Below are 13,865 nucleotides of genomic sequence, written 5' to 3'. Positions count from 1 at the left end.
ACAATCCCGTGTTAGAAAAACGCTAAAACCGGCACCGTTTAAGCAAAGTTATATCCTGCACGCTGTTATGGAATTGCAAGCGTTAAGATATAACACTTTTTCCTCGCCGTATTGCTACACGAGAAGGTTGAGACGCAGCGTGGGGATGACAAAGCATTTGTCGATGTTGAATCAACATTGAATCTCGTCGAATCGAGCGTATTGTTCGATCAAAGCGAAACGTGTAAATTCGCCTGAACGATGATCGAAGAACGTGACGGAGGATTACGCCACTGGACCCGGACCAAGAGGACCAGCCGATCGCGCTTGTAGCCCATGATTGAACCAACATCGCGGCTACAACGCGCTCGCGTCCTCTCTTGTCACGGCGCGCGTATTCCTGCAAACTCGATCTCTACTATCCCTGATCGAACGTATACTTGGGTCAGCGTAAAAATCCGGCTATCTCGATTTAATAATCGTCGATGTCATTCGAGTCGTTGGTCAGCAACGATCGCGGCTACGCTTCGCCGCGAGCAAGAATAAAATTTGGCCGCTACTAAGCGGGTCGACGATTAATTCAACCGGAAGATTCCTCTGCCGCGTAGAAAATTTTTTCTCTTGCCTCGTCCCTTGTCAGCGAACGTTTACAGGACGCAAGGTGGACCCGGTGTGTTCATCGGATCGAGATCTGTAATCGGCCAACCGTGATCCACCGCACCCGGTGACTTGTTTCTAAGAAACAATGTAGCTTTGTGGATACTCGACTCCGATGATATCGGTAGGGGAACTTGTTTTTCGTCTCGCGGCAACTTCCATCCGAGTTTTTACGTGTCCTTCCTTTCTGAATCCATTAGCATTCCGACGGTTTCTGCCAGCTCTCTCGATATCTTGATCCGTTTCGGTTACGTCGGCGTGGATCGGTTCCATTCGACATAGTAATTCAAAGAATCATTTATAACAACCTTTACCACCTAAAATCTGTTACGTACGACGATCTCAGTCTGCCAACATCCGCATACAATCTTCTCTGGAAGCAACATCCATCCGCGAAACTTCAGTTGGTAGAAGGATCGCGCAATTGTTGAAACATTCCGTGTGTTGGTCCGCGTTCGGGAGAGCGTTGATCGTACAAAAACCGGCGATTTTTCAAACGTACCGGAAACAGGTACGAAAATTGTGTGCACGGCGGCGCATGAAATCGCGGGAGACGTGGTCGTGTAGCGTGTTTATCGACACGAACGTTATCGCGGTCGGATCTTCCGCGAAGAGCAGCAGTCGTTCGGGTGGTACCAATTTGTCGTTCCTTTATCAAGCGTCATCTGATGGCGACCCGACACCGCGGCCGGGGAACCGAATGCAACGTTACCTTGAAGTGACACCGGGCCCACAATGGGAACAAAGCGGCGTCCAGCTCTTTGCCGGGGTTTTGTTTCATTCCGCGGTGGACAAGCCGCGTTATTTGTCATGCATTTTGACCCTCGCCGATTTCATCTTGGATATTTTTCTCTGCCTCGCTCGCTGCTCACGCGCGAATTCTAAAGGAGCCTGGTTACCCTCCCCTCGCGTCCGGTCGCCAACAACTCTGCCAGGAAGCGTTTCTTGCGAGAGGAGAGTAAGTATGCTAACCATAGCGAAGTGGTAAGCGATACAGGGTGGCTCAGCGGGTGTAAGTTTCGAAGATTGTTCAAGAGGTCGTTTCGAGCGAATAAATATGCGATGGCAGTTTTCTCGGTTGCGCGGTGTCAACGCCACTAGTTTCTTTTAGCTGACTCATCGAGTAACCAATCGCTGACTGTCACACGCGACGCTTTTGTATTGGGTTGGCAACTAAGTGGTTGCGGATTTTGACATTAGATGGTATTGACAAAATCCGCAATCACTTAGTTGCCAAAGCAATATATACCAATTAAACGTCTATCGATGGAATTGTAGCGACGTCTGCTCTAATCAAAGAATAATTTTTGATATATCGTCGAGTGTCCCAGCGATGAAATTGAATCTAAATATATGCATTACGTGTTACTGTGTATCGTTTGGATACCGAAAAGTCACGCGCGTCTGAGCTAAACATCGAAAACAATGGTATGATTACGTATTTAAGAGTGCGTATTATAATTATTTAGAATTCGCACATCACGAATATTTTAGATTAATATATATATATATACACGTACGTTAAATACATGGAAACGAAGATGTGGTTATCTGTGTAACTCGAGTTTAATAATTTCCTCTTACGTAATTTGAATAGCCGGCGTTCCCTGTCGAAACGAAAGTATCGATAAAAATTGGCCGTGCGATTTTCTCGGTGTTTCGTGACCGAGCAGGTATACATCACGCTCGAGAAGAAACACAGTCTGGAAAATGAAGTACTCGAATGACGCGCGATCCCATTCGGCGGAACCGGTTCAGGCTTTGTTCCGTGACCGAACACGAGAGCGGTCGAGTCAAGCGCCTTAAGAATTGTTTCGAAGATTAGTCGGCCCCGACGACACGATCCCGATAAAATTGCGACCGCTTTCGTGACCGAGAAATCGTCGGATCGCGTTCGAAAAACTCTCGAAAATTAAACGACCGAGCGTGATTTCCGCGCGAGATTGCGCTCCATCTCCTTTCCACTTTTATGCCGTTTCGTGATAGAGAAATCCCGCGGAAAACGAGCCTTAAAATTAAATGCCAAGCGTCTTTAAATGCTTCGTAAGTCCGTGTACTTTGTAGCTTATCGTTACGAGTGCCGGTAACTTTGGTCACGCCATACAGCTGTTCTCTCTGTTGTATGTTATACCAGAGCTTTACTAGAAAGTACAAGTTTGATAAGTGGAGCGATTTATTTTAAGCAATGCATTCTCTCAACAATGTTCCAGCTATTACAAAAAAAAAAAAAAAAAAAAGAAACTAGTCAAATCCCATCAAGCTAATCGTTTCAAATTGCCCAAGACGCGAGATTTTTTAAGATTTGTTCGTAACACGTTCTATCGCTGAATTAATCTGCTTCGTAACCTGCGATCGCGATCACGCTCAAAGTAATGTTATCGAATATAAAAAATGGCCGCAATAATACGCCTATTAATCGAGCACCATAAAAGCAACGTTTCCTTTCGATTGTCGATGGATGTTCGATCGAGGCGAAGAAGAGTGACGCGGCCAGATCGGCGAAGGGCACGCACACGTGGTAGCCGCGGTCTCAGCCTCGAGGTACCGCTTAATTGGCATATCAATCCCGGAGAAAACGGGAGATAACCGCGTCGGCGATGCGGCACAAGCGATCGAGGTCCCGCAGGTTAATAAAGTTACACAGCGGCTCGCGGCCGGCGATTAAACGTTTCGGCTGACGTTCGGGCCGCGTCGATTAATCGAATATGAAAAATCGCGGGCTCGAGCATAAACGGTGAAACCTGCGACTGGCGAACCTGTTCTCGTTCGAGTTATCCTGCAACCGATACTGCTTGCAAGTAAATATGTACGTGACTGTATGCGTATACCATACGGAAAGAGATAATGGTACGGTACTGTGACAGGGACCTAAATGACGAACTAAACGTTTTTTAGAATTTTGAACGGTAAAATTTCGTGCGTTCTTACAGATGTAAAAGTCCCATTTGGCACGGTCGCCAATAACTTTCTACCGCGATCACTAAAATAAATTTATTTTGATCGTCACGACGTCTAGAGGCGTAACAACATCGAACGATAATTTGCATAGAGTCGCGACAGAATCGGAGTCGCGGTTTCCTCGGTATCGTGGGTAGAAGTCAAGTACGTAGTACTCGAGATCGAATCATCGGACAGATCGGTATCTCCAGAGTCCGCGGATTGTATCGATATGGCGCCGCTCCGTGTCGTAATGACTTTGTAACGACTTTATAGCGGATATATCGGTGGCAGGATCGATGGTTCGCGACACGGCCCTTTGTAATGTTTGCGATAGCGTGAACACTTTATAAGACAGTGACGATGGAGCGTAATGGACGAGGAATTTACGGTTGGTACTGCCTTTGATTTGATTTAATCGGGACAGCTGGCTGAATAAAGGTGATACGAGATACGTGTAAAGTACAAGGAACTGCTCGCAGCATGCAGCGACGTTTTGCAATTGCAACGATTCCTTCGTTATTAGATTAAACACTAATAATGTCTAATAAGTTTCATTATCCTGTACGAAGTTTGAAATTGAATTTTAAAACGTTGAATCTTAGGATTATTTAAAATAGCAAAGCCTGCCTTGCTATATGTAGAAATAACAAGAACAGAAGAATGCTTTTAGAAGACGCTGTAAGTGCCAGGAGACAAACTCATGAAAAAGAGAAGCGTATCTGTACAAAAGCCTGCACGTGTCACTTCTTAGTTGTAAGGAAAACTCAATTTGGATAGATGACATAGATAAAAGCCAGGAAATAATTAACTGCTGTTTATTCGCACTAATATCTTCCTCTACGTAAACGACGTCGCGACACCATCTTCTCGCGTTAATAAATATTTAGAAAGGGAAATTCCACTTAAATTCTACTATACGAAATAATCATTGATACGTAGAACGTTTTCCAATAGAAAATCAAAATTGTCCAATTTTGATGCTCGCAACAATTTTCCTTTTCTACAAGAGCTCCTCCGCTTAGCAGCAATGGCTGCCACAAAATATAAAAGAATAAAAGGTAAACGCCTGGCTGCCGAAGAATTCCAAAAGACGATTAACCTCCGTACGCCGGTTAACCCCATGAGACACCCGTTTCGCGTCGGAGAAGAGCACGCTAGCCGATCCTCAAGTCCTGCAGAGGACTGCGAGCGGGCGACTTTCGAAAAGGGTAGGACGTTTACGCGCACGATAGCTGGTAACGAGCAATTGGCCGGGGCCGTTTTGTCGGGTTGGGCTAAAAGCGGGAACAGGCCGGCGGGCTATTTTTCAGTAATTACCGGTATCACGCGACGTCGAAGGTGTTACTTGGTTGCAAAACGCTATAACGCGATCCGGCTTCCTCCTTGACCCGCGTGTGCGTTCCCTCGCCTCGCGGACGGCAGTTAACCGAAGCGAAACTTGGAAACTGCCAGCCGGCTCTCCGTCGCCTCGCATGACTCCGATAAACGATTATGCCTTGGTAAACGGGGCGGCGCGGCGGAGGGTCCGACTAACAACCAGGTTGCTTCGTTGGTTTCTCACGACGCCGTGTCGGCTTGCGCTGCTACGAACACCCTCGTCACACCGGCAACGATGTCGCGGTTTCGTCGCACTTCCCCATCGGGGTGTCGATGATACTCGCGAATTTAACGCTTGAAATCCTGCGTTATTCAAACTCGACGAGTTCGTTTGGTCGAGGCCGAGCTGTTGAAAGCTCGATTTTATTTTTGTAGACGTAAAGGAATGATGGTGAAAAATTCCGCTCTATTTGTTCCATATTTTACGTGGGAAAAGAGCATTCACTGTTATACAAAGTTTTATGCATTGGGTGATCGGAGAAATTAATTTACATAAGGGAAATCGTATGATTTTGTAAGAATGAAGAACTAAAGGACAGATTTGTTCCATATTTTACGTGGAAAAAGAGCATTCACTGTTATACAAAGTTTTATGCATTGGGTGATTGGAGAAATTAATTTACATAAGGGAAATCGTATGATTTTGTAAGAATGAAGAACTAAAGAACAGATTTGTTCCATATTTTACGTGGAAAAAGAACATTCACTGTTATACAAAGTTTTATGCATTGGGTGATTGGAGAAATTAATTTACATAAGGAAAATCGTATGATTCTGTAAGAATGAAAAACTAAAGGACAGATACTATCGTTAAATAGATCGAAATTTGTTTTTTTACAACTATTTTCCAACTTTACCTGAAAAGGATGTAAAATGGTTTCGTGTATCGAAACGATCATCGCGCGTTACACGGTTGACAGACGATCAGCGGGATCGTGAATCGTGAACGACCATTTGATTTCGAACGCGAGCACGAAACAGCCGAAACCAATCCACGGAACGGATTACGTTTCAAGACTGGAAACACGGCACGATACACGCGCGGTCCTTTGATCCCATGGAAAAGATAAGCATGCATGAACAAGCGACGACGCGAGAAGAGGGGCGAGAGGACGCGCGGATGGCATGCGAGCTTTTCGCCTTTGCCTACGATGCACACCGGCAAAGTGGAGCGTACATAGGCGATTGGCGGCGCCCCTCTCTGTTGCGGTCTTCCGCGGCGTCACGCATCGTCAGTCACGCCGCAAATCCGCCGGATCCGCGATCTCGCATCGGCGTGGCCGCGCTTCTGCAAATTGATTGCAGACTGCCAACCCATCGGGCACCGGTTGTCTCTCGTCTTTCGAGCGGCAGCAATCATTTGCAAATATGTACTACCTTTTTGCGTTGTTCGCGCCAGATCGACCAGACTCGTCTTCTATCGATCCTCTTGACGGCCGATCGACTCGCCGATCGTTCAAGGAAGAGTCGGTTTGTTAATCCGATGTCTCGCGATTTATCTGCGGACGTACGCGACAAAATACGTATCGACCGTTTTCTATTACGTCGATGTAGGAAAATTTTTGAAATATGTTATCTATACGTAATTAATATTTAAAAATTCTTCCTGGGAAAGTTCAGTATTCGATGTAAATCTCGCTAGAAAGGAAATCTAGCTTTGTTAAATCAGAATTACAGGTGAGCGTGTGTGCCGTTAGATTATAACTGGTAACTCGCGATATAACTTGCGATTGAGTGGACTATGAAACCGAATGGCCGACTCAAATTCTCAGAATATTAACTCGTGTTACTACGATTCTCAATGCGCCAAATACACAGCCTTTCCTCCGCGAACGAACGAGCAGCGGAATACCTCGAAATCGAATAACTAATATCAAAGGCCTACTTTGTAACCGCAGGTATATACGATCGTGCGCGTTTTTCCCCGGTTATGGATGAAATCGACCTCAGAGTCTAGATTAAGTTCTTTCCCTCGATGGATCCTGCGGACGGATAAAAAAGTTGTTGGCATCCGACGAAATCGATCTGGCGGCCGAACGAAGATCGACCGATTTCAGGCAGACCGAGCGACAACGTGTACCAACGTGCACGTGCACCTCTTTAGTGGTTTCCATTCCCTTTGCATCTTTCTTTATCTTCGATCTCTGTCTCTTTCCTTTCATCTCGTTCTGATTTCCGAGGTGTTTACTCGACTGTCAAAGTACATCGATTTGTTAGAAATGAATATACGTTTGGAGGATGAAACGAGGTGCTTGAAAATGCCACGGAACGTTGAATCGCGGAATGACGAGGCAAAGATCGTCGTGGTTTAGCTTGGTGATAGTTTCGTGTTGTACGCACACGTTAGATTAGCCTCGTTATCACAGATATGTTTCTATTTTAACACATTCGACTCTCGATTGCAAATCTCTCGCTACCTCTAAACCGATCGAGTCTCCGTATTCTATGCAATTTTCTCATCGTTTAATCCCATCGGTGGAGCAATGGAGCGGCGCGCAGCGAAGCGGACACGCACGATCGGCTTCTGGCGCGGTCGATCGTCCTTGCCGGCATTCTCCGTATTAATTTGCCGGAGCGTGCATGGGACAAAGCGAGCAAAGAGACACGGTGTGTCGCCTCGGACCGATTGGCCGGCGATGATAAGAGGGACGGCGTCCCACGGTCGGCTCCCTGTTCCGCCTGTTCCTCCTCATCATCGTCCTCGTCCCGCTCCTTTTCTGCCCCCGGTAGGCAGACTTCTTTCGGGAGGCGTTCGTTACGGATGGCTTGGCTACCCGACGATCGTCTTTTGTGCCGTCGCCGGTCATAATGACACCAGGCAAAAACTGTCAATGCTGCCGCATATCGGCTTCCATGCATGCATTAGCTGTACGAGGCGTTCTTCGGTTCCTTTGCCTGGTTGCTGATGCTTCTTCGATTGCTTGTGTCTGCTGCTTCGCACATAGACGACGTTATTGCGTAGAGAATCGATCGGAAGCAGACAAGAAATATATTTTTAAAGCGATTCGTTTTATTATAATTGTTTTTATTATAATCCTGGAAACACTAGCTTTTCCCGTAATCGGTAAAGACAGCACAACGTAAATATGTTTTACCGGACGATCTTTTCAAAGTTTTATTCCGAAACTAGGTTTTTGCCATCAGTTATCCCATTATTTTCTCTCTGTTTTCGCTTTTTTCGATCGAACTATCGGTAATCTGAGGTAGTATCTACCCGACAATCCCATTATATCTGGCAGACTGCACATCGATTAATACTGGCAGGAAGTTCGCTCAGACGTTGATCCGCACCTTAGTCACGCGTTACGCGCAGAAATTAGATGACACAGGCATCTTTTCGTAACGGTATACACGTACCGCGCCAATAAGCCGAGGAGGCAGAAGGAAGGTATTGTCGCATTAGACGTCGCGCAAGAAAACGCATTACAACGAAACTAATAACGAATGTAACGGGACGCGTGTGCACGCTTCAACGTTGGCATTTTTTAATCTCGCCAGCTCGCAGGAAGATTGGACTCAAGTAGAACGAGCCATATCTCTTGTCTGATTGCGAGTGAAAGAAAATGCTGGGGAAAAAAAGGTGAATGGTTCACGGAGGACTGGCTCTTTAGGATCGTGTTTCTTTCGCAAGTGCAACGATGCGTGTCCATTTTATGACACGAAGCTGCAGCCCTTTCTTTCTAACGCACTTTGTTAGAAACTAGAAACGAATCTTTCTTTGCTCTTTTTTGCCCTCTTTCCTCTTATCCTACCATATCTTCAAATCACTTGATATTTGTACGATTACGCCTATAAGTATTCTTCTCGCAGCATATCCTTCTTTACAAATATTCTCAACAACCGTTTCGCTTCCTGCGTCGTTCAGCGTGGCTCAACCTCTTCCTTTGTGTCATAGTCGCGTCGCAACGTGCCAAGGAAAAACGATAGCAAGAAGAGGATAGATCGCGCGTCGATTTCTTGCAGATGGAGCACGCGGCGATCGCCATAGCAGGATCTTAATCGGCGTGCAATGGATCTTCTTCCCTGCATTCTTCCTCCGTTCAATGTCCCATAGAAATCACGACGATCGTTGGATTACCGCGTCGAGATGGTCGCGGTTCCTGACCACGATTTTCCAGTTTTACCCTTTAAGATCGCGAAGAAAACAGCTGCGTCTTCCAGTTACAGAAACGCGTAGATCAGTAGCAGCGATTATGCATCGAGTTTATCCAGCGGTTGCATAAATTGCTTTACAAGCAAAACTTTCTTTTCGTTGGCAAGACTCGATTCGAACGGCCGTACACCGTCAGCGAAAAAACAAAGCATAGCAAAGTTAATTAGCGAACGCGGGACCGCGGACGCACGCTCCAATCGCGAAAACCGTTTTCCAAGCGGTTAACTCGTCTAACAATCGATAAATTCGATTCGATTCTCCGCGGTATCGCTTTCTATAGTCATCGTGACTATGAACAAGGAACGTTCCAAGTATCTTTGTTCGTCGAAAGACACGCAAAACAGATTTCGAAATTTCGAGATAAATATTTGTGTTGCTCGTCTTAACGTTTCCACGTTTTCGACGGTAGTCACGTATGCAAAAAGAAAAATAAGAAAACAATTGGCCGAATAATACCGTCCTGAACGGAAAACTACATATAACAGTTTTAGTACGTGCCATAATACCGTGTTCTTTTATTATCGTCGGTAACTGCGAACAAATTTTCTAAGATTACAAAATAATGGAAACCGGTTTGTGACGTCATGGTCGTTGAACTCCACTCGATGTCGACCACGATATTAAATTGCAAAAAAAAAAAAAAACATATATCAGTATGCTAAAAGGCATATCTTTGACCTTGGAATTAAAGCTACCTTGGACTTCCTTCGATGCTTTAATTTATAATCTTGTCGATTCCGATATCGACAAGCGTATTTCTTTCGACTTTCCCTTGATTTAATGTATTCTACCTCTTGGAACGCGCTTTGGAAACTGTATCGAATTAAACGACGGATCTCGCGATAAGATCGATTCAACAATAAAAACACCATTCCACATTAATTACCCTTCTCGTTCGTGCGGATCTGCGTTGCACGCGGCGCGAATTACATACTCCTCGCGCTTCTTAACGCGACGCTGCGTTCGTTTTTTTTATCGCGATACAAAAGGGAAAGTTCGGCTAGTCCGACGGTGTTGGTCAACCGGTCGCCTGCACGGTTAAATTGTGACAGGATGTTCGTAAGAGATTCCACGAGGGCCTTGCGTTTTGCTCGAGGAGAAAGTTGCAGCGGTGTTACGCTACTTTTTTTTTCTCCTCTCTGTCTTACTTTTTTTAGCCGTGAAATATTACAGACTTCAAATAAATCGTTGATAAATGATTAATGCGTTATTCATCACTTACGTATCGATGATCTGGTTCTCGCTAAACCAGCCGAAGAGGAATAATTTCATCTTCGTTTCTGTCACCATTTTACAGACGAGAATGTCTGCGAGTTTAAAAATAGACTACAAATCGGACAAAATTCAACGTACCGTGGAAATTAAAAGCAACAAACTCGTATCGACTTTATTTTTCTAGACGATCTCTCGACTCGAGTCGTTTGCTAGCGCGAACGGTCGGTACAAAGCGTTTAAAAAGCGGTCGCTCACGATCGAGATGAATGACGAAGTCGCGACGAGAGAACAGGATCGAGAAGATTCGGTCGTCGCGCCGTTCAGCGACATCGACACGACAAGGCTTGCGACGTCGTTGGCAATGGTGGCGGCAGGCCGATTTTGACAGTCGCGCGCTGTCTCCTCCATGATGAATGAACGACTCGCGGCTCGATCGACGTTATCGTAAATCTTCCCGACTCGGGGCTATTGTGAAGTCGCTCGTCATCCGTTTCGGTCTTGTCGCGCAAGCACACGCCGATCTCGAGCGAAGTGAGGTCAGATCGATATCGAGACTCAAGCCGACCGAACTCGATTTGAATTCCGATTAAGACCTCTTATAATGTTCGCAGATGTCGTACAGGCCAATGAAATCGACATGAACCGTGCGGTACCCACGACGAGATGATTTCTTGCGTGTCTTCTCCTTTTGCGGTCGATCTTTACTTCTTTAATCTGTCTTCTCGATTTTCAACTAGTAAATTGAATTGGACAATGAAAATGAAATTGATAGGTGAAATTGAATATTAGCTGTTTCAGTGGAATGATATTGAAAGACAAACATAGGCATACATTCACGTGTTATTTATTTGCATCTTAATAATATATAACATGAATATTATTCTATCAATTACGTCTATTATGATGTCTAACCCCTGATCCCATAGTTGCTGTATTACACCTGTCAACCAAAACGATGAATTACAATTAATGATCAGCAATTATATCTTTGCTCGTGGAATATAAAAAGTAGTCATTAACACTCGCACGATCATCGTTTACATTATTACGATATATTTCTTGTATATTTCGCGTCTCTAAATCAAAATGTCCACGATATCTACGGGTCGCGTCAGTGCGAGTGTTAAATCGTTAGATTATTTCTCGAATCACGTGAACCTACATTTTAAAATACGCGCGAGACCACTGACTCGGTCACACGGCCGCCCAACATTCTGCTTTGCATGGTATCGACCACGCTCTCCTTTACTACGCGCATTGGTTCCTCTATCACCAGGTTCGCAGGCCTCACTGCTGTCAGGACTCTTGGGTTGTAGAACTGCATTTGAGGAACATTCACGTAGGACAGCATCTCCGGATCCGACATCATGAAAAAAGAGTTGGATGGCGAAACGACCACCTGCTCCCTGTAAGTTGGTACCACCGAAGCAACGTCCATGACTACTTCATTTTGCACTGGCGAAACGATGATTTCTTCCGCCACGGGCTTGACAACTTCCCGGGTGATTGTTTCGACGACTGGATCGCTTGACACCACCACAGATTCCTTGACCGAAACCGAAGGTTGTTGAACGATGTTCACGTTGGTTTGCGCTGGCACAGGTTGAGCCGATTGAATGATTTCCGTGAATGACGAACTCGGTTGAGCGATCACGGTGGCGCTAGGTTGTCCCTGGATAAAGCTCAAAGTTTGAACAGGTTGTCCAGCTGGCTGAATGCTGAGAGTTTCGACAGATTGCGCTCCAGATTGAATATTGAGGACTGCAGACTGTTGAGGATTCGACTGGATGCTGAGAGTTTCGACAGTTTGTGGTCCCGATTGAATATTGAGGAGCTGAGCTGGTTGGCCATTGGATTGAATACTAAGAGTTTCGACAGTTTGTGGGACGGGCTGAATATTGAAAAGTTTAGTTGGTTGACCATTGGCTTGGATACTCAAGGTTTGAACTGGTTGTTGTATGCTGAGAGTTTCGACAGTTTGCGGTACGGATTGGATATTAAGGAGCTGGTTTGGTAGTCCATTGGCTTGGATACTGAAAGTTTGGGCAGGTTGTTGAATGCTCAGCGTTTCAACAGTTTGTGGTGCCGGTTGGATATTGAAAAGTTGAGTTTGTTGGCCATTAGCTTGAATGCTTACGGTTTCAACAGCCTGTGGCACCGATTGGATGTTAAGAAGCTGAGCTGGTTGACCATTAGATTGAATGCTAATGGTTTCGGCAACCTGTGGCGCTGATTGAATGTTGAGGAGCTGACCTGGTTGACCATTGGCTTGAATGCTCAAGGTCTGGACAGATTCAGGCTGTTGGATACTTAGGGTCTGCATCGATGATTGCCCAGGCACCTGGATACTGTAGGTTTGAGTTGGGAAGAGCGTCGGAGGCTGATTTAAATATAGCACCGACTTCTTAGATCTCTCCAGGTCCTTCACTTCTTCTTCCAACTTCAGGATCTCCTTTTCCAAAGTTTCTTCGGTCTTCGACGTTGGGACAGCCTGGGCTACTGCCAGGCCCACAGCGAACAGTGCGAATATTTTCTTCAGATGCATTTCTTCTGATTGTTCTTCGGTGTCGAACTGTGTCGATCTTGGCGATGAGGCTGCTTTTTAAAGAGATCCTCGCTCTCATCAGGCACGTTTGACATTGAGATACCTCACGTAACGAAAACACGCACGAGCGCTGATACGCGAGATCGCGGCGTTATCAGGTCACGCAATGATACGCGTTTGGTACAAGTGTTATACAATACACAACTTTTGGAATTTATGTAACAAAAGAGGATATCTCTTATGTATTCTTTTATTTCTTTTCTCTTGTTGAATAATTGTTATCTCATAGAGCCTCGGAACGTACCACTCTACAGTTGCGTAAAATATACGTGACACGTATATTCGCTATCCGTAAACAAGTTTTACGCAAACTTCGGTCTATACAAAAGTAAAATCCGGAACCTTGAAATTAAATTAAACGAGTTAATAGTTAATTTAGAAACAGTCGAAAAGAAATAGAAGTTGAAAGTATAATTCAGCTTGCGATTAAATTCATCAAAATTTAATTGTACGTGTTTTTATAACGACGACGAACTTTAAAATTGCAATAAAATTTCAAATTCGCTCTCGTAAACCAGAGCAGAACAAAGTAGAAACATTCGATCGTTCCTGAAACATCTTCTTCGATTTCCACTACTCACGACCACGAGTCTTTCCTAAAATCGTTTCACCTAATTCTATCTATTTATAGATACCTTTGATTCAGATGGTAATCGTCTAACGTGGAACCGCCAGACACCAAGGTTACAAGTTTGCCGGCTGTCGATCGATTCGAAACAGTCGTGCAACCCCCGATCGTAACTCGGCTGAAATCGCGTTCGACTCATCCCCGTCTCACAGATCATCCTTTTCGCCCTCTTTCAACCCCTCTGCTTCTCTCCGTGCAATTTCTTTCTCCGTAAGCAACGTTGGTATTTCCAGGACGCTGATATTAACGACACCCGGTAGATCGTAATTTTGTCACCCGACGGTAGAAAGAAGGAAGGGGTTGGCGCGCTA

The 13,865-nt window shown here is 45.2% G+C and overlaps 2 protein-coding genes across 2 annotated transcripts in view; one reads left to right on the top strand and one right to left on the bottom strand.

Annotated features, from left to right (window-relative positions):
* LOC138189704 (uncharacterized) overlaps window positions 1-13,865 on the top strand; it is a 181,134-nt gene that overhangs the window by 41,113 nt on the left and 126,156 nt on the right. The gene's annotated exons all lie outside the window — the stretch shown is intronic.
* LOC138189581 (PAX-interacting protein 1) lies at window positions 11,150-12,916 on the bottom strand. The gene is made up of 2 exons (XM_069131610.1): window positions 11,484-12,916; window positions 11,150-11,261 (listed from the first exon to the last, which is right to left on the bottom strand). The coding sequence occupies exon 1, from the start codon at window positions 12,864-12,866 to the stop codon at window positions 11,487-11,489; it is 1,380 nt and encodes a 459-aa protein (XP_068987711.1). The 5' UTR covers window positions 12,867-12,916; the 3' UTR covers window positions 11,150-11,261; window positions 11,484-11,486.

Source organism: Bombus flavifrons, chromosome 2 (genome assembly GCF_040668555.2).
Source record: "Bombus flavifrons isolate JBK064 chromosome 2, iyBomFlav1_principal, whole genome shotgun sequence".
Lineage (NCBI taxonomy): Eukaryota > Metazoa > Arthropoda > Insecta > Hymenoptera > Apidae > Bombus > Bombus flavifrons.
The sequence above is the reverse complement of the archived record's forward strand: the minus strand, read 5'-3'. Positions and strand labels throughout refer to the sequence as shown.

Bases quoted from the DNA above. Each gene is read 5' to 3' on its own strand.
- LOC138189581 (XM_069131610.1), bottom strand. From the start codon at position 12,866: ATGCATCTGAAGAAAATATTCGCACTGTTCGCTGTGGGCCTGGCAGTA.